The sequence below is a fragment of the Sciurus vulgaris genome (assembly GCF_902686455.1).
Source record: "Sciurus vulgaris genome assembly, chromosome: 7".
Lineage (NCBI taxonomy): Eukaryota > Metazoa > Chordata > Mammalia > Rodentia > Sciuridae > Sciurus > Sciurus vulgaris.
Genome location: NC_136467.1, coordinates 36,096,781 through 36,123,611, shown reverse-complemented (window position 1 = coordinate 36,123,611; position 26,831 = coordinate 36,096,781). Strand labels below are relative to the sequence as shown.

The 26,831-nt window shown below is 36.9% G+C and overlaps 1 protein-coding gene across 1 annotated transcript in view; it reads left to right on the top strand.

Moving 5' to 3' along the window:
* LAMA2 (laminin subunit alpha 2) overlaps nt 1–26,831 on the top strand; it is a 620,167-nt gene that overhangs the window by 486,443 nt on the left and 106,893 nt on the right. Inside the window, exons 35-39 of the mRNA XM_079148222.1 lie at nt 10,666–10,777; nt 16,263–16,425; nt 17,348–17,558; nt 24,945–25,061; nt 25,723–25,886. Coding sequence (XP_079004348.1) covers nt 10,666–10,777; nt 16,263–16,425; nt 17,348–17,558; nt 24,945–25,061; nt 25,723–25,886 — 767 coding nt within the window. The remainder of the gene's footprint in view (nt 1–10,665; nt 10,778–16,262; nt 16,426–17,347; nt 17,559–24,944; nt 25,062–25,722; nt 25,887–26,831) is intronic.

The window sequence follows — 26,831 nt, the reverse complement described above, 5'->3', positions numbered from 1 at the left end:
CAGATTGCTTTTTGTCAAAGAAAGTATGTGGGGAGTCAGTGCAGTGGGCTTATTAATAGAATTATTCTCTTAAACTTGTGTTCCCACCATCCTCATCTTTGTCCCCTTACAATGTTGAATAATGTTTGTTTTATGTAATCAGGTGCACCAATGTTTGAGGCATAACTATTGACAATTGTTATATCTTCTTGTTGCATTGTTCTCTTTACTAATATGTAATGACCTTCTTTGTCTCTTCTGACTAATTTTGTCTTGAAGTCTCCTTTGTCCGGTATGAAAGTAGCTGCTCCTGCTTGCTTTCAGTTTCCATTGGTATGAAATATCATTTTCCATTCTTTCACTTTCAGCCTGTGGATATCTTTACTTAGAAAGGTGCTTCATTCAGGTAAAATATAATTGGGTCTTGTTTTTTTTTAATCCAATCTGTCAGTCTTTGTCTTTTAATTGAAGAATTGAAACCATTTATAGAAATCAGTGTTACTATAGAGTTATATATTACTTACTGTCATTTTGTTTTGTTTCAAATGTTTTATTTGATCCTAATTCTCATTTTCTCATCTATTCTTTTAATGAAATTTGTTTTTCCTGAGCTTTCTTTGATGTTTTATCTTTTTCTCTGTGTAAGGTTGCTGTAAATATCTTCTTCAATGCTGGCTTAGGAGGCATGAACCTTTAATTTATGCTGATCTTAAAAGGTTTTTCTATGATTCTGAAGAATAGCTTTTGATGGATATAGCAATTTTGGTAGGTAGTTATTTTCTTTCAGTACTTGAAATATGTCATTCCAAGTCCTCCTGGACTTTAAGGTTTCCAATGAGATGTCTGCTCTTATTCTGACTGATTTTCTTCTATAGGTGACCTGGTGTTTCTCTCTTGCAGCTTTAAAAATTCTTTCTTTGTTCTGAATTTTGGGCATTTTATTTATAAGATGTTATGGAGAGATTCTTTTCTGGTCTTGATTATTTGGGTTCTAATGCATCCAATAACTGAATGTCCATTTCATTTCCAAGGTTTGGAAATTTTTCTGTCATTTCAATGAGTAGGTTATCAGTGCAATAATAACCTGGATCTCTGTTCCTTCTTCAATACTAGTGAGTCTTAAATTAGGTTTCTTAATGTTGTTCCCAAGTTCTTCAATATTCTGGCCATACTTTCTTTATTTTATTTTCTTTAATGTTGTCTGAATGTTTTTGTGTGTACACCTTATCTTCAAGCTCTAAAATTGAAAGTGTCTTCCTCTTGATCTAACCTATTAAAAAGATTTTCAACCAAGTTTTTGTTTTGTTCTTTTGTGTGTGTGTGTGTGTGTGTGTGTGCATTTCTGTGTCTTTCATTTCTAAGATTTCTATTTGGTTCATTTTCTGTATTTTAGTGCTTTTTCATATCCTGTATTTTCTTTCCTAGTTTATTCCTTAGATCTTTTTATCCATTAATTATTTTAACAATCAACTTTTTTTAAATTTTTTGTATGATGTTCACCCATTTTTGATTTCTGTGGACTCACTTATTGGGGATTATAAACTTTTGTAAATATCTTGTTATCTTGTTTTGTCATGTTTTCTGAGGTCCTTTGTTGTTTATACATCTGTTATGTTGACTTCTTCTTCCTCTAGTATGTAAAAGATTTTTAGTGAGCAGTTATCTCCTTACAATAAGCCCTAGGCTATGGATATACCTTAGCAACAATACATTCAATCAATGTTTCAAAATGCTAAGTTTAAGCACCAGCCCTGCTTTGAAAGCAAAGAGCAATTGCCATTAACAGTGATAATTTTAGAGCAAACCATTTATCAACATATATTTAAAAACTTATTGTAATGATCTCTACAGCTAAACTAACCAATGAGTACATTGGGTGAGAAATAATGCAGAATAGGGTGAAATTTAAGCATTAATGATAGTATACTGAATACTAAATTATATTTCAAGAAGGGGAACAAACAAAAGAAGAAATAGGTGGGTAGGAAAAGGAGACAAAAAAAATTGAGGGGAGAAAAAATAAAGAAAAGGGTTAGAGATGATAAAGAGGAACCAGGTATTAAGAAAAAATCCAGTTAGAATAAAATTAGTTATAGTCATGAAAAAACAAATAATGAGAAAATATACTACAAAATACTTATACTATACAAAAAACAGTTAATCTGACTACAGTCATAAAAAGTTTCCATTTTGGCCTTGCTGAATTATTTAAAAAGTAGATACCTCTTTTGTGCACTCTTGGACTTATAAAAACAGCTATGAGCTCACCTTTGTAGTTTTTGGTTTGTGGAGAATGGCAGCACAGAACAGAGGCATGAATTGGTCAGGTTGCTGAGGAGCAAGGTTGTTGGTGGCAGCTAAGGTGCAGAGTGACAGCCAGGGTTTTTGTGAGAATGTGGTGGTGGCTGGTAGCAGAGGTGTGAGCTGCTTTCTAGGTACCACACTTCCTAGCAGAAGCCTGTGATGAAGGTTCAGAGATGTGCTTGCTGCACCTCAGTACTAAAGTGCATGACAATATCATGCACTCTTCTCTGCTCCACCCCACTCCTATTGCAGTGCTAGAGGGAAGAGAGGCAGTTCAGCAGCCTTCAGCTCCAAACAGTGTAACTGCATAGATTATACTACTCCCCCATTTCAAAGATATTTTCCATGATACTATTAGCTGGTATCTCTAAGGGTGATCAATCTGTAAAGATTGAATTGTTTCCTGAACTATAAGCTTAGATGTGATCTCCATAAAATGACTGCCCATCAGAGTTCTCTACTAAAAAGTACTTATTCACTGGTGACTTCTCAGCTCCCATCCCAACTTAGTCTGAATGTTTCTTTGCTGTTTCTGATGTAAGCTTGTCAGCTTTTCCTCTCCTTCATTCTCCTTTGTGACTCCTCCTTCCAGACCTGCCCAGATGCTCCAAGTGTTGGTTCTGGGTTAATGAGTTCTTTCCTACTATCTATTCCAGTAACCAGAATTTCCAAGTCCTTCAAGTCTCTGATCTTCCAATATTAATAATCAGTGCATTCCCTCTGCCACCTACCTCTTCAATCAGCTGTTCTCTCACTGCTGGGAATGGGTTGAGATAGGCAGCCTACCTTTCCTCCACCATCTTGGATTCCTCTTCAGATGTTTCATATGACAACTGTATATTTCTCTAGAGTTACTAATGTTAGTTTTATCCTGCTTTAAGAGGCAATTTTTTAAAGAAAATTTTAGAGATGTAGCTGCATTTATTTCTCACTCCTCTGCCATTTGAATTTTTACTAGAAGTTCACCATTGTTATAAGACAACCAATGACAAGGTGCTTGCCAAATCCAATGGTTACTTTACTAAATTACTTGAACTCCCTGTAGCAATTGCCAATTTTGATCTTTCTTTCCTTCTTGACATATTCTTCTCATTGTTTTTCTCTTAATTCTCTGGTCTTACATTTGGAACCTCTTCCTCTGCCTATCCTTTAAATTTGTTGTTTTATATACTGTAGTCCTCAGTCCAGATTTCTTCTCTCTATAAACTCTTTCTGTGGGCTTCATTTACAAAGTATAAGCTAATGATACATCAATCTACATTTTCAAGAGAACTTCATTCTCATGCCTCAGTCCTATGTACCTAACTGCCAGATGAACACCTCAAACTGTGTTTGTCAGCTTTTTTTCACTATAACCAAAATACCTGACATGAATAACTTAAAAGATAAAAGACTTATTATTGATTCATGGTTTCAGAGATATAATTCCATAGTCTTCTTGCTCCATTTATTTGGTCCTGGTGGAGGAAAAACTGCTCATGACATCTGAATCAGAGTGGGGATGGGGGAGTGGAAAGATAAGAAATACCCTTCCAAGGCATGCCCCCAGGGACATCCTCTTTGAACTCTGCCCTTCCTCCTACAATACTACCGTACACTCCCTGTAGTCCATTCACCTGTTGATAGATGAATCCCCTGATGATGCAAAAGCCCTTGTTAACTTCTCAAAAGTACCACCTGTGGACATTACTATATCAGGGATACAGCCTTCAACATAAAGCTGTTGGGAGGCATTCCAGATCCAAATCACAAAGTAAGCTAAACTCATAATTTCCCTTTAAATTATACAATGGCTTTTCACTTTGTTCAGGATAACATACAATATCTCCCAGCATAATTTCACCTCCCCAGTTTAATCCCTTCCCTTCATTCACAGTGTGTACGTCTGGACCTCTAGGTATTGAGTGTATAAGCCAGAAACCTAGAATCCTCCTTGATTCCTCTTTTCTACTTTATGGTCCTCTTATTACCTCACTCATTTCCAAACCTCTACTTCTGTGTACATCTGCTATCTTCACTACCCCCCCTCTAATCTCATAAGTCTAGTTTGAGATTCCCATGTCAGCTTTCTACATGGTCTCTCTGTTTTTATTTATGCTCTTTCCTCATTCTGCTCTCTACAATGTAGGCTGAATGATCATTTGCTTTTCCAAATGTGAACACATCTCTGCAATGCTTATCTCCCCCTGGCTCATCTTTGGTCTTAGCATAAGGGCCAAAATTCCACCTTTGCCACTTCTCCCACCACCTGTGCCACTGCAGTGCTATGCACACTCCAGCCATTCTATTCCTCTGTTACTTTGCCACAAATTTTTTTTTTCTGCTGCCTTGATGGTAAACTTGCCCCCTACCGCAAACATCTTGTTAATTTCTCTTAACTCTAGAAGATCACTTTTCAAATCTCAGCTCATGAAAGTCCTCCATGACAGTCCACATGTGCTGAAATTCCACCCATGGTTTTCATATACCACTATGCTTTCCTTCAGTTTGTTTTTGTAAATGTTTGGCATGATTATTTGACAAATAACTCTACTCTATCAGACTATAAGTTCCAAAAAAGACAAGAAATCCATTGTTTGGTGTGTGTCTGTGTGTGTGTGTGTGTGTGTGTGTGTGTGTGTTCACTATAGTATCTCCAACATAATATATACTAAATATATATGTATATATTTAGTGGGTATTCAGCCAATATTTGTTTAATGAATTAATTGTGAATAATTTAATAACAGCATTTGAACAACAACATAAAAGCTAGACAAAACCAAAGGAAGCACTAATTTTGAGCTTCTCTAAAGTGCATTCAAATCAGACATACATTTGTAGTTATCTTAAAATTTGTATCTTCTTTGATAAATAACTCTTAAATTTTTATATTCTATGAGAATATGCTACATAATAGCTTATATTACATAAAATAATAGAGTTTAATTTTATTTACATTTTTACTATCTATTGGAAATTAAATTTAATTAAGATGAAGAACTTCTAAAATTATGAAACTAGTTTTTGAATGATTTAAGTGCCAACAATATTATATGTATACCATGCTTTATTTATATTTTTGAAGGTGAAATTTCGAACAATATCCTTTATTTCTGCTTGTGTCTTTTAAAAGAGAGATAGGGTGTAGTGATAAGTCATATGCATTTGGTTTGGAACTTTCAAATTTGACACCTGAGATATTTAGGTAGATACTCCACTTGAAACTGGCACCTTATCCCACAGGGTCAAATGGCTGCTTCCCATCTCTTCTTGGGTATTGTTGGTCTAGCCTTGCTTCACTGCTGCTTAGATATACAGAACTGGTAGTGTTTGAAGATGACCCTTGAGAATATCATATAAATGATTAGATCTGAAATCTAATTTTAGCAGGAAACCATATGAATCTATAAATGCAAAGGTGGATGACATTTAAGCATTGTTGTCTATTGAGTAGTTAGATTTGCTCCATTAGCTGCTAGTTTTAACATAAAGAATCTAAAAAATAAAACACTAGTAATATCCAACCAAAAAAAATGATGTGCAGATTTCAAGTGAGAACTGCTTGAACTAAAGCAAGAAAGTAGCGGCTCTATTGTTCAGGGTAAATTAATGTACACCTAACAGAGATGCATGCTGCCCAGATACAAATACCTTAAAAACAAAAGCCAGAAAATAAAAGGAAGAGAAAAAAAAAAAAAAAAAGACTTGAGTGAACTTGAATGTTAAAAAAATAAAGGTAATCCAAGGTAGAAAAAATACATGTAATACTGTGGAAGGCATCGTTACAGAGGAACACTGGAAGGATGGGAGTACAGAGGAGGCAAGGGGTGTGACAATAAGAAAATCTAAGATAGAGAATGAAAGGAAACATGTACACCATATTAGGATAAATGAGATAATTGTCAAATACTCACAGAACAAGAAAACAGTGAATGAGAGAAGGAGGACTAATGGATGGGGATGGTAATTTAATAAAACACAGGAAGAGCCAAGCTGAGTCCAACAGACAGCCCCTGCCGTGGATTAGTTAGCATTCATATGTGGCATTACTATAGCCTGTCCTAGGGAAACCTAGTTCTGTGAATTTTGCTTTCACAATGATATACTAGCAATCGCTCCTATCTATAGGTAATAGAACATTGGTCATGGTCCTCCTTTATGGTGTCTGTAATGGTTTGTTTTGACTAGAGTAACTCTTCAATTTCACTACTATATAATGAGGTATGCTTTTGAAAATATATAGAGAGATGTTCTATTATGGACTTTGTATTAATTGACTAAAGGCCAAAACTTCTGCATACAAATAATGTACTATACAAACTATACCAATTTTCTCCTCCCTCAGAATGCTCAGCTTTTTCAACACTTGTTCCTAGTCCTTCTGGGTGTTAGTCAAATATAAATTAGTATTTGGTACAGACAAATATACAAATATTGTACAAATCTGTCTTTTGTCCCCTGTTCCTGATATGTGAATTTAGGTAACCACTAAATCTTTCTGTACCTTCACTTTCACCTGTGTGAAAGTAAGGATCATGCTCTCTGTATCTCTAAAGCCAGTAGGGGTGAATGAGACCTGCCAGAGTGATGTATAAACCCTTTGAAACATGCATATCAATCCAGGCACGGCTGAGTCTAACTGGGCAAATCATCTTGCAGAGTGCTAATCCACATAAGTCAATGCTTTTGGTGCCAGGAAACTTACATCGCCACCTCTCCTGGATTGTAGACAAGAAGGGCAGTTCTAGAATATGCAGAAAAAGTTTTTTTTTTTTGTTTTTTTTTTTTTTTAAGTAAGCCCTATGGTGGTTCTGAAAACTTCTGCCCAACCCTCCCTCTACCCTGCCTTTACCAGCATGGAGCTTAGTGCATAATCACAGGCTCGGTTTTGAATTACTGTGAGGACAGTGGCTGGAATACAGTGTGGTTACAACTGGAGGTCCTCATGTCTGGCTCTGTTCCCAAGCCCTCAGCTGTAGCCCTTGAGCAACAGTTTCTGATGACCTCTGAGAAATTCCCAGAAAACTGCTCAGACATCCACATTTGCTGGCAAGCATAGCACCAGGCATATGGTCAGTTTGAATGGCATTGGGAATCCTCCAACAAGCTTCAGAACTTGAAAGGGCTAGGTGGTTTGATTATCATTATATCAGCTAGTCACTCAACATTTTTGACCCCCCTACAATTTACCAGGCACTGAGTCCTAGCCTCCACAGATGGAGGTTAGCTATGACAAAGCATCTAGCAAAGTACATCATAGTCATGAACGATGTTAATGATGGTTGAAAATCCAAGGAGAACATGTGCTAGAATAGGGAGGGATGCTTTTTCAGAGAATATGGGAATGGAACTGAACAATAAAGTTTGGATTTATTTTGGGTAAGTGGGGAGAAGTTAAGAATCAATAATATAAACAAAATCTTTTCTCCAAGAAAGAAAGATAAGTAAGAATTTTAATGTGGCAATGAGGGTGACAAGATTCATTAGAAAAATTATTTTTCAGTCATCTATTTAAGCACACTCAGAGAATATTAACTGTAAATTAGGCATCATACTAGAAGATGGATATAAAGTGATGAGCGAAATAAACCAAGTCCTTGCCCTCTTAGAGCTTACCTTTTAGTTGGGAGGTAGTCAATAAATAGTAAGTCAGTCAGTAATAGTAAATCAATTTCTTACTTATTAAAATGAAATAAGTAATTCTAAAATGCCTGATGCTAGGAAAGAAGCATCCTGCTGCAGGAGAAATGTACAGACCTGGCAAGGCACCTGGGAATAGCTAAGAAGAGTCGTTTAAATTGAAAACTGAGGAATGATAGAAGTCCCATCACTGAAAGAGTTAAAAAGAAGCATATTGCAGGCAAAGACAACAAGATACAAAAAGTCCCTACCAAGGGGAAAGCTTGGCATAGTTAATATACTAAAAGGCAGCCAGGGAGGTTGATTGCATAGAGCCTTTGTGATCCCTGTTTTAACATGTTTTTATCCCAAGGCATGTAGGATTCTTGACAGCTCAATGTTGCAGTACTCATACAATTGGTACTAAGAGTACAGCATTTGTTAACGATGACTTTTCACATTACTACCTACTGCAACAGGCCAGCAGGAGAAGTGAAGGCAATGAATGTGATCTTGATCATGCAGAATGTAAGAAGCAGTGTGTTGATAGACATTGTTTTTTTAAAAATTAAATACTTTGAGTTATTCATAAGAATTGGTTAGCTTGATGGTGTGAATACTTAGATAAATTATGATCACTTAGTAATGTAGTAAAGATACTGATAAAGCAAAAAATAAATTGTGGTGGTCCATTAATTCTTAAGATAATATATTGGATCATGACCATATTGCAGATTGAGTCCCTTATTGTGGTTTTCCATTTATGTGAAAATGGAAGTGGTATCAGAGTACAGACAGGTTTAGACTAGAGAACTCTAGTTTCAGTGATATTAGCTGTTTTAAGCCTTTCTCAAATATCATCTACTAGTCTTGATATTAAACTCATTAAATAAAAGAAAACAAGCCACGAGAGAAAAAGATGAATTTCTTTAGTATGTTTATTTTTAAAATTTTTTATTTATTCTTTTTATTTATATATGGCAGTAGAATGCATTTTAACATATCATATATATATGGAGTATAACTTTCCATTAAACATGATATAGAGTTACTCTGATCCTGTACTAATTCATATATGAACATAGGAAAGTTATGTCTGATTCATTCTACTGTCATTTCTATTCCCATCCTCCCTTCCCTTGATTCCCTTTTGTCTAATCCGGTGACATCTTAAGCAGTTGACTTTAGTGATTCAAAAGTAATACTTAAATAACTATGTGTAAAGTGTGTGTGTATTTGTGTGTAAAAAGTGATTTGACCATCTGATTCTTGAGCAAACGTATGCAAGGAAACCAAATTGAAATTACCAGGACATACTTGTAACACCTACCACAATAACAGGAACTTGAATAATTTAAGGATTTCATGCACAGTTTAGTTCCAAAAGGAATTTTTTAAAATCCAAAAGTGAAAGTAATCCCATTATTAAGACTTTAGAAGACTGAACCTAGAACATTAAATATATTAACATTCTAAAAATCTGTGTACATGTACAGCAAACTACAAAAAGAAGATTTTACATTTTTCCCATGAAGTGTTCCCTCTTCATCATTCTGTGATGTTAATACTCACGAGCAAATTGAGAAATTGGATGATAATAGTTGGATTTATATTCTATCTTTTATGCAAAACCTTGAAAACTTTCATAAATTAAACTTCTTGCTGCCCCTGGGAAATCACAAAATGTAGAGCAATTCTTGGAGCACTCTTGCCATGTTCTGTACAGGCCAGACATTTAGTTCTATTTAAAATCCATTTATGTGTAGAAAAAAATTAATCCTCTGGCCATGCTTAGAATGCAAGCATCGTGGTATAAGTCTGTAGAGCATTAACACTCTGCCAACTTGGACCTCATTCACAATGATATTGAGGCAGCTTGCAATTCTGAGTCATTATCTGTTGTTAGATTACATCCTTTTAGTAAAACAGAAGTTCTTTTCATTCACATATGTATACACATAGAAAAATGTAGAGTAAACCTATGTCGAGGTGCTCTAAACCTTGTCATGCCTCTTAAAGAAATGTTTAGCATTGTACAGACCTATTGTATTAGGCTATACTCTGTCTTAACTATGAGAACATCCATTGGATCAAATGGCATCTTCAGTCTGAATAGAGGTGAATATGTATGACGTCCTTTTGCTTAAGGGTTCTGTTTTGTTTTGTGTATAGTGCATGGTTCTGTACCATATTTCTGGCAATGTCACATGGGAAAGTTAGTATTTATTCCCCCTTGATGTTTTACTGGCATCTTTGAAGTGTTATAAAACAAGCATTTACTACTGGATAACTAAGCACTTCCCCCCTTTGTTTCTTTAATTAACATATTGATCTAAACTGAATCTATAGGATCAAGTTCATTGAGACAGACTGACTATTCTTCCCTCAAAAGATCGTTGCTGGTCTCCACGTGTTTTCAAATAAAAGGCAGACAAAACTGCAACATGTGGAGCCCAAAGATTCCATTAAAGACTTTGGCAAGAGCACCTTAAAGATATTTCAAAAATAATTGTGCTTTATCACTTCTTCTGTGTCATCACATATAATGAGCATGTTTAAAAGACTAAATCCAGCTCTCTGATTTTCATTTAATGGAAGAAGTAATAAAGTTTAATTGTATACTTGAACACAGGGCGTCATTTCCAGTCCTTCTGATCAATAATTCATCGATTGCTTTTGGCTCAAAGTAAAATTAGAAAAAAAATGTAGCCAGGGGGAGCTTATCTCACTGTAGCTTCATCATCTCTATTAATTATGCTTTTCCCAAATTTGGATCATTAGGCTACCAAAGTGACAGCAGATGGCGAGCAAACGGGACAGGATGCTGAGAGGACCAACACAAGAGCAAAGTCCCTAGGAGAATTCATAGAAGAGCTTGCCCGGGATGCAGAAGGTATTCAAGAAACCACATTTTAATCATTATTTGTCCCAACAGAATAGAGAGAAACAAATCACAAAATTTTCTTGTCAAGATGATATTTCTAAATTCAAGGGTCATGCTTTAAAAAGTATTTTGTTAAAATATTCAAGAGCATTATCTACTGAGAACCCATGACCTACAGTGCTAAATACATGAAAGCAGCCAGTGAATTAATGATTGTAAATGCAGAATAGTGGTAAATTCTTGAGGCCTGAGTATTATGATTAAATTACTCATGGAAAACCTATGCTTTCCAATTTTTTTGTGTGTTCAAAACTATTTAAAATATTTTTTTTAATTTTTAAAAAGGTTCGTTTGATGGTTCTATTTGGTACATGAAAGCAGCACTTTAATTTCTCAAAATGGCCTTTCAAATACTTGGTAGAGATTTTTAATGAACATCTATTGCTTGGGATTTGGATGTGCTACTTCACCAGAAGCTCCCCTGCATTTTGTCCACATTTCCCTAGGAGTTAGTTGTTGGCATCTGCCAGTATGATTGAGAGTTAAAGTGGAAACCATCTTTGGGCAAAAGCTCAGACTGAGACCCTATTGGTGAAAACAAATAATGCCCCCACCACACTAAAATAAAACTAGCTCTTAACTATCTGCTAATGTGTGATAAGTATGCATGCATGCTAAGAAAGTTTTAAAAAGTAGGGGTTTTTCCCTCTAAAAATAAAACGTTTTTATTGCTCCATAACATTATGCATATTAGATCATTTGCTTTGTAATACAGTTCAATAAATCAGGACAAGATCTAAACTTCAAGGCAGATTCTAACTGGTAATTCTTATATATCACAGACAGGAAAATTCCCCATACCAATAAGCAACAGTTTTAAACATGTCAGGATCTGAAACATAAGTTACTTCCACCAGAACAATCTCAGTGAACTAATGCAATTTATCCTGTACTAGATGAGATTGTCATGCTTCCCCTGGGATTGTTTTCCATTAATGCTACTTGAAAATTCCCTTCCCCAAACAGCAACCACAAAAACAACAAATCCCAGGGCAAGAGTAGCAGTTTTCCTCCAGGTGGCTCTCCAAAGCTGCCAGTCGATGCTCCAGGATCTCTCCTTCCTTCTGGCTGAAATTTCAAACACTCAGCACCCAGCTGCTCATCCCAAAGACTCATTTTAAAAATTATTTCAATGAAATATCGGTACATCAGAATACGTGCTAACACATGCACTGATGGACGACAGTGTCCTTACCGCTCACTTCCTCTTCCACGTTGAGCCCTCCACCTGCCACCCACAGAAACACATATTTGTGGATTATTTTTCCCACTTGCCTTAAGACCATTGTACAGTTTGTGCCTCACACCAAGGCACCAGTGGAGACAATCCGGAGATGATATTTAACATGGGCTTTGCTCAACGACCATGTTCTCTGACATATTACATTGGAGGAAAGGGCTATCACCAAAGGTGTCTTGTTTCCTAAATTGTGCATTGGTCAGGTGATCTATTTTATCTCTCTACATGGGATGTCTTTTTCTAATTCACGTGAAGTGACGTGTGGGATTTCTGTTCCTGAGGAAAACAGGGACACTACTCACTTCTGCCAGCAGGCACTATTTGGCAGAATTGATGCAGCTGTTAAAACTGAATGAAAGCAAACATGAATATTCCAGAGCTTGACTAAATTTTTGCTGAGATGTAAATCGATTATGTAACATACTCATGCTCCCTCCACAAAGCTACAAGAACGGGGAGAATCATGAGTCATTTTGCATTTTATTAGTGGCAATAGATTGCTATGGGAAAAGTGAATACTTCAGTCTGGCATTTGTCCATTTTGGTTTTATGTCTGGGTGGATGGAATGAGCACTCACCCTTTCCTCGTAAGTCATGGCCTCTTTATAGATGATCAGCTTCTGTTCATGCAAGCCTTCCACCTTGTTCTAATTTTATAATATATTCTCTGCTATGACTCTTGATTAGACTGCAAATATTTTGCTCCATGCATTATTAGAGTGAATGAGTAGACACAGGCGAACCCCATTAGTGTGGACACCCTGACATATAATAGGACCTGAGACTAGACAGCCTTCTATGCTGTTTCTCAGGTCAGAGTAGCAGATTTCATTCTTGATTACTTTACCTATCACAGGATTGTTTTTTTCAGGTTTATGTGCAAAAAAACATCTTGGCATATCCTGAGGAACTGGCTTATTCTTATTTTAGGAATACTGTATACCTTTTAATAATTCTCTTCGTTTTCTCAACTTGGAAATAGATTTAGGATCCATTGTTTTGAACATTGTGGCACATCTTTTTGTCTAGTAAGACTTTTCCTGATTCACATTAATCTTTTCCCTTTACTCCTATGAGTAATGAGTCACCTTGTTTTAAAGATATTTTAATTCCTTTAAATTCCCCTTTGAGATAAGGTGCAAATAAATGAGTAAATTCAAAAGATATATTTATCTTACACATTTTCTAATAACTGTGTAAAAGAAAATATATTGTAGTGACAGTGTATACCTTTGAGTAAGAGATTAAATAACACATTCATTTTTAGTTTTAAAATGCTCAGAGAAGTTTTAACCTCACATATATATAAGCAGTAAAGCAAGCAAACCTCTTCTGTTAAAAGGCTTTCTTTCTTAACACAGCATTATTTTGCTAGTCATTTTTTGTGTACCCAATTAATTTCTTTAGTTCTTTACATAATATTTTAATTTAAAATAAATGATATGCATTCCAAAAGATACAGCCATTTTTAACTTTTCTCTCTCTGATGTCATTCTTTCCCACCAAATTCTTTTCTGCATATGTTTAGCTTTGAGAATAAACCACAAGAGAAACAGTGAAATTATGTCCCACATTCTCCTTTCTTTAGTATGGCTTGGGCCCAGGCCTAAATTGGATCAAAATTCAAAGCAATATCTTTTATCATTTATATACTCATTTAATAAAGGAAAAACATGACTTTCACAGATCAAGAAATGGGATTTATCACTGTCGTTTTTTAAAGAGTGAACACAAATGATTTCTGTGTTACTTACATGCCACAATTGGCTTAAATCAAGTCTACCAACAGGCGTGTTCTCAGACTAAAGGATGCAGCTTGTCCCATAGGTATAGCCATATCTATGACAGAGAGTCCTGTTTTGAAATTTTAGAAGCAGAAAATGTCTCCCATTTAATCATTGGCACTATGGCAACCTTCCTATATAGTCTACTGAGCTAGAGAGCTTCCAATTAATCAGCCCGTGGTCACTGTGACCCCTGGGTGGTATCTTACTAGCACATAATAGAATCTTGGGAGGGTTCTTTGGCGTATTTCAGGATATGACAATTAGAAATGCCCACCCTCTCCAGGTGCTGTAATCCCAGTGGTTCAGGAGGCTGAGGCAAGAGGATCATGAGTTCAAAGCCAGCCTCAGCAAAAGGGAGGTGCTAAGCAACTCAGTGAGAACCTGTCTCTAAATAAAATACAAAGTAGGGCTAAGGATGTGGCTCAGTGGTCCAGTGCCCCTGAGTTCAATCCTCAGTACTCACCCCCTAAAACAGAAATGCCTACCCTCACTAACTTCTAGAAATACAGCTCCTGAGAAACAATTTCTACCACAGAGTTGGGGGGGCGGGGATTCCTAGGAGTATTCTTTAAAACATATAATTCAAATTTTTCTGCAAATTAATCTATTGCTGTCTAAGTATGTTTGGACCATAAGAACAAAAATATCACAGGCTTATTGCCTTATAAGCAAAAGAAATCTGTTTCTCATCTTTTCAGGAAGTTGAGACATCCAAGATTAAGGCACTGGTGTAGCTCTAGCCTGGGGAGGAGCCCCTTCCTCGTTTGCAGCGGGCAGTTTCTTGATGCACCTTATGTGGTGGAAGGGCCAAGGGAATCCTCTGCATCCCTCATATGAGGACACAACCCATTTCCTGCCCTCATGATCTAATCAATGCTCGAAGGTCACCACCTCTACCTACTGGGTTTAAACCTAACAATTTGAGAGGAACATAAACCTTATGTCATAGCAATGGCAATAGGAATAAGCTGTTGACTGCACAATTTTCTCACCAAAGACATTTATATGAAAAGAAAATTACAAAGATACATTTTGGAAAGGGTAGATTAGAGAGATCAAAACTCCATTCCTTCTATTAACACAGCAAGTATTCTTCTACTCATGCTCCAGCAAGGTCAGAAGCTCCTTCAGGGCTTGTTTAAAAAGCAGATTACTGGTCCCCTACTCCCAGAATTTCTGTTTCAGTAGGTCTGTGGAGGCCTAAGAATCTGCATGTCTAATAAGTTCCAAGGCGAGGCTGCTGCTATTTAATGTGGGGACCACATTTCAGAACCACTGTACTAACTACTGTACCATTTCACAACCCACTCTGGCTGGTATACACTGTCCCTGGCTATGTGCATCTGCTCCAGGAGCTCTGACCAGTTTAAATCAGAAAAAAAATCTCTCCAGAAATGAATGTTCAGGATTTATTATGTGTAAAGAGGTCTTCAGATACCCTTTTGGAAAAAAAAAATATATATATATGGTAGCCGACCCAAACCCCCTCCCATTCTATGGCTTATCATATTAAAATATTATAGAAATAACCATTCAGCAGATAAAGAGTTTAGAAAATATCTCCCTTCAACTCACCAAATTAATGTTCAATAGAACACATTTCAAGAAACTTTTAGTCTAAAACTAATGGTTAGAACTGTATAAATGTTTCAATTCACCAATTCTTTAAACTTTTATTTGACAAAGAATTCTTTTTCCAAATGAAATTTTGCCCAGAACACCAACTTATAAAACAGATTCCTGGCAGAGTAGACATCATTTGTAGCATACCTGAAGCACCTGGAGAATCCTAATATTCCAACAAGTGCAGCTTGAAGCCCCATTTAATGCATAATAAACACGGACTGCTAGGATGGATGTTACTGCTGGAAGGCACCTTCAAGGTCTAATCTGTAACCCTTGTCCCAGGAAGTACTCCTTCCCTCGCTCCTTGGTAACAACGAATACAAGAAAACTTGTGGAAATGCAAGAGCAAGTTCGTGTTCAGAGATCTCATTGCTGATAGTATTTCCATATTCAGTATTTTAAAATGGACTGCGTATGACAGTCTTGTCAGCACTGTGGAAGATCTCTTGTTTTCACTTCCAAGTGCTATTCTGCACATCTCACTTTACATTTTTTACTGGAAGAGAATGTGACCCACTGCTTTAATTGTATTCCTTCCTTTTGAGTTTTGAAACCGTGTTTTAATTCCTGGGTCCCCTAAAAGAAATCTAATGTGCAGAACTCTGTCACATTTCCCTCTTTGTTAGTGATTGTTACCAAACTGCCTCCCTATTTCCCAGCAGGAAGACCCCTGGCAAATTACATTCCACTCGGAGGTGGTGTGAAGAGCAGATGTTGAATGCCACTTTTGCTTGTGACATTTTTGTTTACTAATTTGCAAAATTTGTTTTACCTCCTGCAGCTGTAAATGAAAAAGCTATAAAACTCAATGAAACTCTAGGAACTCAAGACAAGGCCCCTGAGAGAAATTTACAAGAGCTTCAGAAAGAGATAGATCAGATGATGAAAGAACTGAGGAGGAAAAATCTAGATACACAAAAGGAAGTTGCCGAAGATGAGTTGGTGTGAGTAGATGCTCTGTTTCTTCATTTGATGAACTGAGCTTTCAAAACTACCTACAGTTTCTAAATTGCTATCTCACATGTAAGCAGAAGATAATTTTTATTCTGACCTGGAAATATTTGCTATTTATTTATTTTTCATTTAGTTACTTAGGTTATACCTTACTTCACTCTAAAATGAATTAAAAGCGTGTGTTCGCTTTTTATAAATAATCAAGTAAATGATTTTTTTCTGGTGTTGTCCTTTCTATAATTAAGTTAATGGACTTGCTTTATTAATTGCCTATATTAGCGGCTTTTAAACTATCAATAAGTTTTTGTTCCAATAAGAATACTTTGGAATAAAAGAAGTTGTGACTTTGCCAGACCATCCAATATATTATTAGATTAGGAAATACAGGTAAGTGAAACCCAAACAATTCCCAGATCACTCAGTTAAAAGAAAAAGAAATGTAGGTTGAAATCATAACATTACATTGACATTGCAAAAATATAGAGTTCTGTTCACAGTTTGTAATCTTGAAAATCTAATATTGAAAATATATCAATATTCATTCAGTACATTCAGTTATGGAGAAAATGTCCCATTTTGGTGACATGGGTGTGTTTTTTGTTGTTGTTATGTGAAGTAAATCATAGAACTCATTTCATCAGTCATGTTCTGTGAATTACATAAGACCCCTTTCAATGAAAATGATATCTTACTAATAAATTTTAAAGTTGGGATTTTTTCTTTTTGTTTTAAATTATAAACTATGTACTACTTTCAGGAACCAGATTTCAAATGGATTTGGTGCAGAGTGAATCTGTTTCATGTGCTTATGTTTTTCGCTTTTCATATTAGCATCTCTTGGTAACACAATTTAATATCAATATGTCCTGAGACAGTGACATTATTGTCTGTGCTTGGGCTGGGTGGTTGCAGAGCTGCAGAAGGCCTTTTGAAGAAAGTGAACAAGCTATTTGCAGAGTCCAGGGGCAAAAATGAACAAATGGAGAAAGATCTCCAGGAGAAACTGGCTGACTACAAGAACAAAGTTGATGATGCTTGGGACCTGCTGAGAGAAGCCACAGATAAAACCAGAGAAGCAAATCGCTTATCTGCTGCCAATCAAAAAAACATGACTGCTTTAGAGGTGAGTGTTAGGCACTTTCAACAGACTCTCAGGGATGGCGAGTAGGTTGGAACATGGTGGAACAGTCAATTTGATACATGTTTACAACAGTCAAGAATAACAACTCAGAACAGAGACTACTAGGGAGAATAGAGAATGATTGTGTGTGTGTGTGTGTGTGTGTGTGTGTGTGTGTGTGTGTGTGTGTGTGTTAGAGAGAGAAAGAGTCCTTAATGACCATTTCCCACTGAATGAAATAAAATTTGGATGACATAGGCTATGGAATACTTTTAAAGACAGTATTGTACAGTGAAGAAGATCTTTCTTGGGAATCAGGGAACTTCAATCTCAATAATAATTGTGCCACTAACTGTATATACGGATTGTACCAGTCAGTGCATCAGTTCTCTGACTCTCTAGCGAGTGCATTATACTATAGCCTATCTAGAGTATTTTCAAATCCTAATATTATATGTAACCCACAAATTTGATTCAGAGATCTGGCTGCCAAAAATCATAGAAGTTCCCATATTTTTTTATGAAATCTATGCACATAAGAAAGAATGCATTGAGAAACCAGAACTGGGGAGAATCCTGGATTCCCTTTTTCTTTGCACTGCATTCCATACAAATGATGCTTTTCAAGGAATTGACATGAATGGATCAAGGTTATTCCCCTACCTTTCTCTCAAAAAGATCAAGAAATTCTGGGCAGCCCCTTTGCAGAGGCTTTCTCCAGAATGCTTCTTGGTCTAGAACTAAAACAGAATCTTCCATTGTTCTCTTTCTTTTTTATTCTTTTAAATTTTTTCCTTCATTTTAACATGAACAATCACTTTCCCTACAACTAAATTCAACACATAGGATGGCACAAACCTGTGTTTGGTAAATAGCTTTCGTCACAAAGACAAACCAACCTCTGCTGTTTTCTAAGTATTCAGCCCCCACAGATCTGAACAGCAGCAGCTCTCCTGCCTCTTCTGCCACGGTATTTCACCTTCAAAGGTAAACCAACACTGGCATAGCATGCGCTCTCAAAAAGTGCTTGTTGAATGCCAATGATGATTAAATTTAATGAGCCTGGATTTTTAGAAAATCTACTAATTTTCCTTTGTATTGAGAAGCAAAAGGATGAACTGAATTTTTCAAAAAGCAATTTCTGGGTCCCTCTTCTGGGATTTAGCATTGTCATTCTGGTAGAAGAGTGAGGAGGCTCACTTTTGTCATAGCTGATGTGTCTAATCTTAACCAATTTGGAGTCTACTGACAAGCTAGCAATACTCAAGAAAATAACGCCGACTGAAGAGGCCGGAGCCCAGGCCACCGTACTGTCACAGACTCCAGCATGACTCATCCCGCTTGGTGAGGCCCAGCTTACCGGGAGGTGCACCTCTCCATTTTATGGCAAACAGTGGAAGAAATTAAAATTACCTGTGTGGAAAGCATAATAAGCATTTGAGAAGTATTTCAAGAAGAGTTATAGTGGCACAGTCAACGGCGCTTTCAGCTATTCCTCCCTTTTAGAGATGTTTAAAACTAAGAGCCATCATTCTCGGGTACCCCTAGAGACTCCCACAGTGTATGTAGTCAGCACTCAAGTTCTATGGCACCCTTTCTGTCTTTCGTTTTATATGCCACACTTAACTAAAGGCTTGTTTATATATTATTAGATAAAATAGATAAGTTAACTAAATTAACATGAATAACATACAGATTATTTAAGAGTGCTTTATGTCTACCAAGAGGTATGCCAGGCAACCTAAATTCATCACCTGGAAAGTTTGTGAAACACAGAGAGTCCATAGGCTCCAATGCATAATCTGGTTAGGCTGTTCTCCTGTGTAGCCCAGTATCCATATCCTAAAATTCTCTGGGTTTGTTTGATGCCCATCCAGGTTTGAGAACAGTGGATACATTGTATGCATTAGAATGAATAATGAGCCCTTTTAAAAATAAACCTCCATATGAAGATGACATAATTAAAACTCAGCTTAATGGCTTTTGTTTATTTTAAGGTGGTAGGCATGCAGGTTTTATTATTAAAAACCTTTATCAATGGAAATTTGTACATGTACAAATATACCACAGCGAAACCTACTATTATTCTATATAATTATTATGCACCAATTAAAAAAAAGTTTTATCAAGCCCCTTACTATATTTAGGAAGTGTGCTGAGCACAAAATTCATTGTATCAAGGTCCTGGACATCATGATGTGGTCCTCAGAGCAGCAGCATCAACATCAGCTAGAAACTGTTCAAATATGTGACTCCTCAGGCCCCTCCCCATGCTGTCAACTCAGAAATCGTGAGGAGGTGGGGTGATCAGCAAACTGTGTTTTAAAAACCCCTTCCAGTGAGTCAGATGCAGTCTTAAGTTTGAGAACCACTGATAGAAGGAATAAAGCGCCATCTCTGATAACTTTAAGTAACTTGAGTCTAGTGGGACATATGCACAAGCAAACCACTTACACAACACAACAGTGATCAGGGAGGTGAGCAAAGAGGGCCTCACATCTCCCCTGGGTTCATGATGGGCTTCAGAGAGCCTCTGATACTTGTGCTAGAGCCTAAAGGAGAAGCACTCACTAGTTAGTAGAAATAGAAAGGGGAAAACAGCATTCCAGAAATAGGGAAAAGCATGAGCAAAGGTATGCAGAAATAAAAGTCGGACATTTGAGAGGAAATTCGGTGGTTTGATGGAATTGGAATGAAGCCCGCCTGTGAGTGAGTGTGAAGACCCCTGCAAAAATAGGCAGCCGCCAGAGCTGGAGAGGCAGGATCGTTGCATCATGAAACTAAGCCAGAGGGATGTGATTTTTATTCTGAAAACTAAAATATGGAGTCATGGATTAAAATTACACTTGGGGAAATTTGTGACGGGCTCGTGTAAACTGGAGAATTGGCTTTGTATTGGAATGGTGTGGGTTTAGCCTAAGAAAGCAGGCTAGGTAGTACTGAAATGTCTGCCACATAGAACTGCCGTTGGTAACCAGGGTACTTGAGCACTCGAATACAGGTTACTTGAGGTTGAATAGGAATGATTCCTGGCCTCATAGAATTTAGAAGCTCCTGAAATATCATACATTTTATTCTCTCACTATGTATAATTTTGTGATTAATACTGACTGGGAGAGCCAGCAAAAGATCTACAAAAATTATGGCACCCTACGAGAAATTGAAAGAAAAGAGAGAACAGCATGAGTACAAGCTTGGAGCTCTGAAAGTGTGAGGTGATCTTAGAAGTGTCAAGTGCAGCTCTCCAACTCATTCATAAGCCACATAAAAGTCTGCAGCAGAAGATGAGTCTGGAAATGGCATTTGAAACCTGAACATAGAAAACTTTGAATGCAGACTACTTGCAGGGGGGCACGGGGAATAGGGTCAGAAGGGCCTTTCTGGTGATGGAGAGAAAACTGGGGGCCTGAGGGACAGAAGAGATGAGATGAGCAGTTCAGTGAAGCAAAGGAGTACTTATTGAACCATCTGTCATAACCTTGCAGAAGAAGAGATTGAAAAGAAAGAAAAGGGCAAGTTGTTGCCTAAAAGGTAAGACAGGAAGGCATCATTTGTTGGTTTCTGAAAAATATACCCCCTACAACAACAGAAGACAAAGAAGGGTGTTCAACTTGTAAAACTCTGGAAGGAATTAAGGTTGAACTAATAAGAAGTCAAAAGTAAGAATATAATCAAACTTGATGTCCAAACAATGATTTAATAATCATGTTCACAGCATACTTCCGAAGAAAAATTCTCTCAGTTACGTGGGATTTCTCTTTTGTTCCTTAAATACTCTGCTTCCTATCTTAAGTATTTTATATCCTACATCATTCTCTATCCATTTCTTCTTTTTGTTTATTTTTATGGCATCCATTTTATCATTACTTAAAAGGATCCATTAATGCACTCATTCATTTTCTCCTTCCTGTGTTAGTTAGCTTTCTACTGCTATGACAAGATACCTATAAGTTTTTCTTGGTTCAAAGTTTCAGAGCTCCGTTTCAGTCCCAGGTTGGTGGGCTCTGTTGTTTTTAGGCTTATGATGAGGCACAACATTACAACAGAGAGTGGATGATAGAAGAAATCTATTCTTCATGGCAACCAGGAAGCAGAAAGACAGGCAGAGACTGGGATCCCAATATCCGGGTCCAGGACATACTTGCAGTGACCTCACTTCCTTCTTCTAGGCCCCACCTCCACAGTTTCCAGTCTCCCATTGGCTGGCACACAAGCCTTCAACACATGGTCTTTGGGAGCATTTAGGTTCCAAACTGTTAACACTCCTCCAGATAAGCCCAAGGAACATGTCTTCTTCCTGACTGTATCACTGGAATCTAAAGCAGCTCATGGCACTAAAACAAAACAGCCTTTTTTCCCAATGAATAAAGAGTCATAAAGCAAAGAAAAATAAATGTTAATCTCTATTAACAATAGAGATTTAAGAGCTTCAAATCTTTCTTTGTTTCAAAGCTAGATTCCATCAGTGTCTAATTTGAAAATTAACCACCTCTAAAATCTCTTTAACCTCTAGAGATCATTTCTGCCTTAGTAGGATAAAGAACATATTTGGATCTTCATGTGACAATTGGCTCTTGAAAGTCACTCAATGAGAGCTTTATAAAAGAAACTCACAATTTACTAAAGCCAGGATGAGTGCAGCTCTTCAACACACATATGGAAATATTCTCCTCCCTTCCACGATTCATTAATATAAACAAGCAATGTTGGAAAAAAAGATTCTTGACTTTCTGCAAATGATGGAACTTTACATCAGTTAAAAACTAAAGACTAAATTGACAGTTATGTAGCAAATGTCAGACCTTTAGAAGAAAAGATGAAGGGAAATCAGGGGTGTGAGGACTGCCCCCACATTTGTTGTCTGTGAAGAGGGAATGACAAATCAAAACTTACCCCGAATTCACCAGAGATGAGAGTAGTTAAACAAGCCAGTGTCGCTGGCCCAAGTTTCAGGTCTCATTTTCACTTATTCAACTGAAACCATTTATGGAGGAAGTTCATCCAGGTAATAGAGATAGTGATACATAAGAATTTGATTATGGGATTTTTGTTATAGTGAGGGAGATAGTCATTAAACCAATAAACAAACACTTAATATGACCGTAGAGTTGTGAAGTGTGGGATAACATGTAGTTCATGGTTTATGGATATATAACACATGAGTGATACTGCGTGACACTTCCAACGTGTCATCCTTCATCTGCAACGTAGTCAGCAGGCTGGGCCTTCCCATCAGTCCCTGCATTATCCATGATACATTTCTATCTCTGACATCCATTAAATAACCTGTGCTTTTAGAAACCCCAGAAGAAGTCATCAAACTGGCTTATTTGGTATAAAAAAAAGACAATCATCTATGGTTCTATAGTTTATGGTCACCCTATTATATATGATTCAGCATCGTGAGTGCTAGGAAGAAGAATGAAATAAATTACTATAATAGTTAACAATTACATAGTGTCACTGTGTGAGGCAGTACTTTAAGCCAGGCCTTCCCAGATTTTACCAGGTATGTCAATCACTCAGGTTCTTATTAAAATGCAGGTTCTGAGTCAGTAGTTCCCCAGAAGGTATTGAGATTATGCACTTCTAACAAGCTTCCTGGTGATGCCCAGGTTAAGAGTAAATGGGCCATACTTTGTGTAGCAGAGGACTACGTATTTTACCTGAGGCTTAAGATTTCATAGTGATCAGAACTAGGATTCCATTCTAGCAGGCTGTCACCTGAATTCATCTTTTAATCACTGTGCCTTAGTCTGTGTGGAATTATTGGAAGGGAGATGCATGCTATTTCAGATAGGTGGTTGTGAAGTGATCATGAGGAGAACATGGAGGGAAGAAGTGTGCCAGAGAACTGGAAAACAGTACACAAGAGAGGGAAGTGCAAGGAAAAGGCTCAGAGGCAACAAGATGTGTGTACTGGGTGCCATATTGAAGTGTTGGGAAGATGCTAGGAAAGGAGGGTGTGAAATCAGCACTAACCCAGTGCAAATAAGAAATGTGGTTTCTGTCATAGGAGAGTTCTTTTATTGTCCATGACCCAGGATCCATCATTCAGTAGATCAGTATTCAAATTAGTTACACTATACTAACTGCATGACCCTGAGGTAAATCACTTAATGTCTTAGTCCACTTGGGATGCTATAACAAAATACCAAGACACAAGTGGTTTATTAACAAAAGAAATTTATTCTTCATAGTTCTGGAGGCTGGAAATCCAACACTGAGGTGCTGACAGATTAGTGTCGGTGAGGGCTTACTTTCTAGTTCAAAAACTGTCTTTTCACTGTGCTTTCACAGATGGAAGGGCAAACACACTCCCTTGGGTCTCTTCTATAAGAGCTTTGATGGTATTTTGGAGGTTTTTGCCTTAAGATCTAATCTCTCAAAAGCACCACCTCCTGATACTAACACCTTGGACATTAAGATTTTCACCTATGGATTTGGGGGCAACACAAATAGTCAGACAATAGCACCTAACTTGTTCAATTTTCTGCTCATTTAAAAGGTAAGCACAGGACCCACACAGTTGAAATTTAATGGGAAAGACTTGTAAACTGTCTGACACACACTGAGATCTCAGCACATATCAACTACTACTATTATTTATAGAAAAGCATAAATGGCCAAAGCTTACCATTTTAATTGATGCAGTTAAACCTAAAAGTAACATGATAATTGGAAGAAAACAAATAGGTCAGAAGTATTTTTTAAAAATGAGAAGCAAAGGTATACTCTAGCTGGAGAAATGGCGATATTTTTCTCTCATTGATTTTCCTCCTCTAAACCAGGAATGAGTTTCATGTAGTTCTGAGACAAGCTATAAGTTCTAAAGAAAAGTTGGAATCTGCTCTCTTCTTATGAAACAGTTCATTAGTTTTATCCTTCCAGGTGGTAGTTTCTCTTCTTGAAAAACATTGCCCCTAAGTTCCCTTAAAACGCTCCCTTCTTTGAATTTTACGGAATTCCCATAGAATAAATCTGCTTATGGTTATGCTCACAAAGGACTCGTGTACAAAGCTCTGGAATTCAGTGTCATTCCACTGTGATTTGGTGTACTGTCACATGTTCAGTAGTTCATATTCAGCACTTACAACATTGTGAAATATGGACATTCCATCTTGCTTTTAAAATAATTTTAATTCCTCAGCTACTCTCACATTATCTTTCTTCGCTTGGATGCCTTTCTCAAATGGAAAGAAGGAATTACCTGTGCTGGCTCTAAATAGAGAGACTTTCAGAGGACTGGCTAGGTAGCTTGTATCATTTTCATCGAGGCACATTGTTCATGAGGCTTTTGTTCAGACAACTCAGGAGAGACAGAGATGCAGAGCTGGATGGGATTTTAGCCAAATGGTATTTTGATGTCTTGTTCTTCCCATACTATAGGAAAAGAAGGAGGCTGTTCAAAGTGGCAAACGGCAAATTGAGAACACTTTAAAAGAGGGCAATGACATACTCGACGAGGCCAGACGACTTGCAGGAGAAATCGGCTCAGTCATAGAAGTGAGTATTTGATAAAACCCAAAGTGAGAAGAGAGGTGATTATGGTGTGAGTGGAAAACAAGGAAATATCTCAATACTATAAGCAGATACTAGCATTTATTTTCTCAAGGAGGTAAAATTATTTTGCATGGTTCTTTTATGACCACACCACTATTGATAACAATTAGAGCTTTGTACTGTTCTAATAGATAAGGATGCTGATGCTATCACACAGTCTGTGCTTCTACTTTTTCACAGTGATGTGGGGCATTCCTTGTTCCTAGGGCAGCACTTATAATCTGCTTCAGTATTATATAGCACTAGTGAAAAGAGAAAAGTAAATCTACAAACAGACTTTAACATACTGTCTAATGCATTACACAGTGATCTGTAGTAATAGAAATGCAAATGGTCTAAAAGATCCTAGTAACTGTCATTTATACATTTGTTCCAATGAAATAACATATTTTAAAAGAGGTATTCTTCTTGGTATAAATTGGCAGTATAAAGGTTCTAATATTTTATTAAATAGTAGTTTTTATTCTCTTTTGACTATGTTAGTAAATTTTAAAGTTTCTTAAAAAACGAAGTGTCTATAATTATGTCTCTTGGAAAACTTAGTAAATTTAAGGAGGCTTGGATTCATGTGATTAAAGTGCCTTCTCTTCTCTCTGCATGTCAGTATGTTGAAGACATTCGGACTAAATTACCACCAATGTCTGAGGAACTTAAAGATAAAATTGATGATCTCTCCCAAGAAATAAAGGACAGGCAGCTTGCTGAGAAGGTATCCCAGGCGGAGAGCCATGCAGCTCAGTTGAATGACTCCTCTGCTGTCCTTGATGGGTATGTCACTTGTTGTTGGAAATATCAATGTATCCTGACACTTATCCAAACGTTTCGACAAGCAGAAATGATAATCATTTTCAAATCTTGATTTCTACAATTATAAACAGAAGAGCTACATGGCCTTTCCAAGGAACATCCTAATTAGAAGAGTGTAGGCAAAGCTCTACTGGAAAAGCATCAAAAGTCCAAGTTAAAAGTGGATTCATGCCTGACTTATTAGGAAGTGAACATAGCCTTGGGCTACACTTAGAATATTGTTTTTTGTTCTTTATTAGAAAGCACAGCAGTTGCTCTATTAGCATTTTAAATGATCATGTATTAACACTTCCTGCTTCAAATTTTAGTTTTGTATTCATAATGGAATCAAAACAATTTATTTTTAAAAGGTGCCTTTTGATAATGTGATCCTATATATAGCCTCTTTCTCACTCTTACAAATTCCAAGAAGATCCTACATACTACCCTGTGAAATAACAGCTTGCTATAAGGGGGACTATTGCATGAATCAGGGAGAGAAAGGCAGGAAAAAAGGATGTGTTTAACTTGCAGACAACCTTCCAGGTGTAACTGACATGCTTCACCAACACTCTGATTGACACAATAAATAGAGGAGCTATTAGCTGCAAAAATAATTTTCCCAAATAAATCTATATTTAATGTACACCATACTCAAGGGTATGTTTTCATACTTAGAACTTATTGATACAAAGGAAAATACTATTGTTGAAAACCCTGGGTATTACAATTTTATAAAAATTTTTTGCAAATTTTATAAAAACTTCTTGCCAATTTAAGGTAAAGGATGGTAGATGGAATAGTGAGCCAGGAGTCAGTTGACCCAAGTTCCAAGTCAATGTTCCTCATTAGGGACAAGTCTGTCATGTGACCTGAAGCAAGCCATTTGACCCTCTGAGATTTCTTCATTCTCCCCTGGAACTGTGT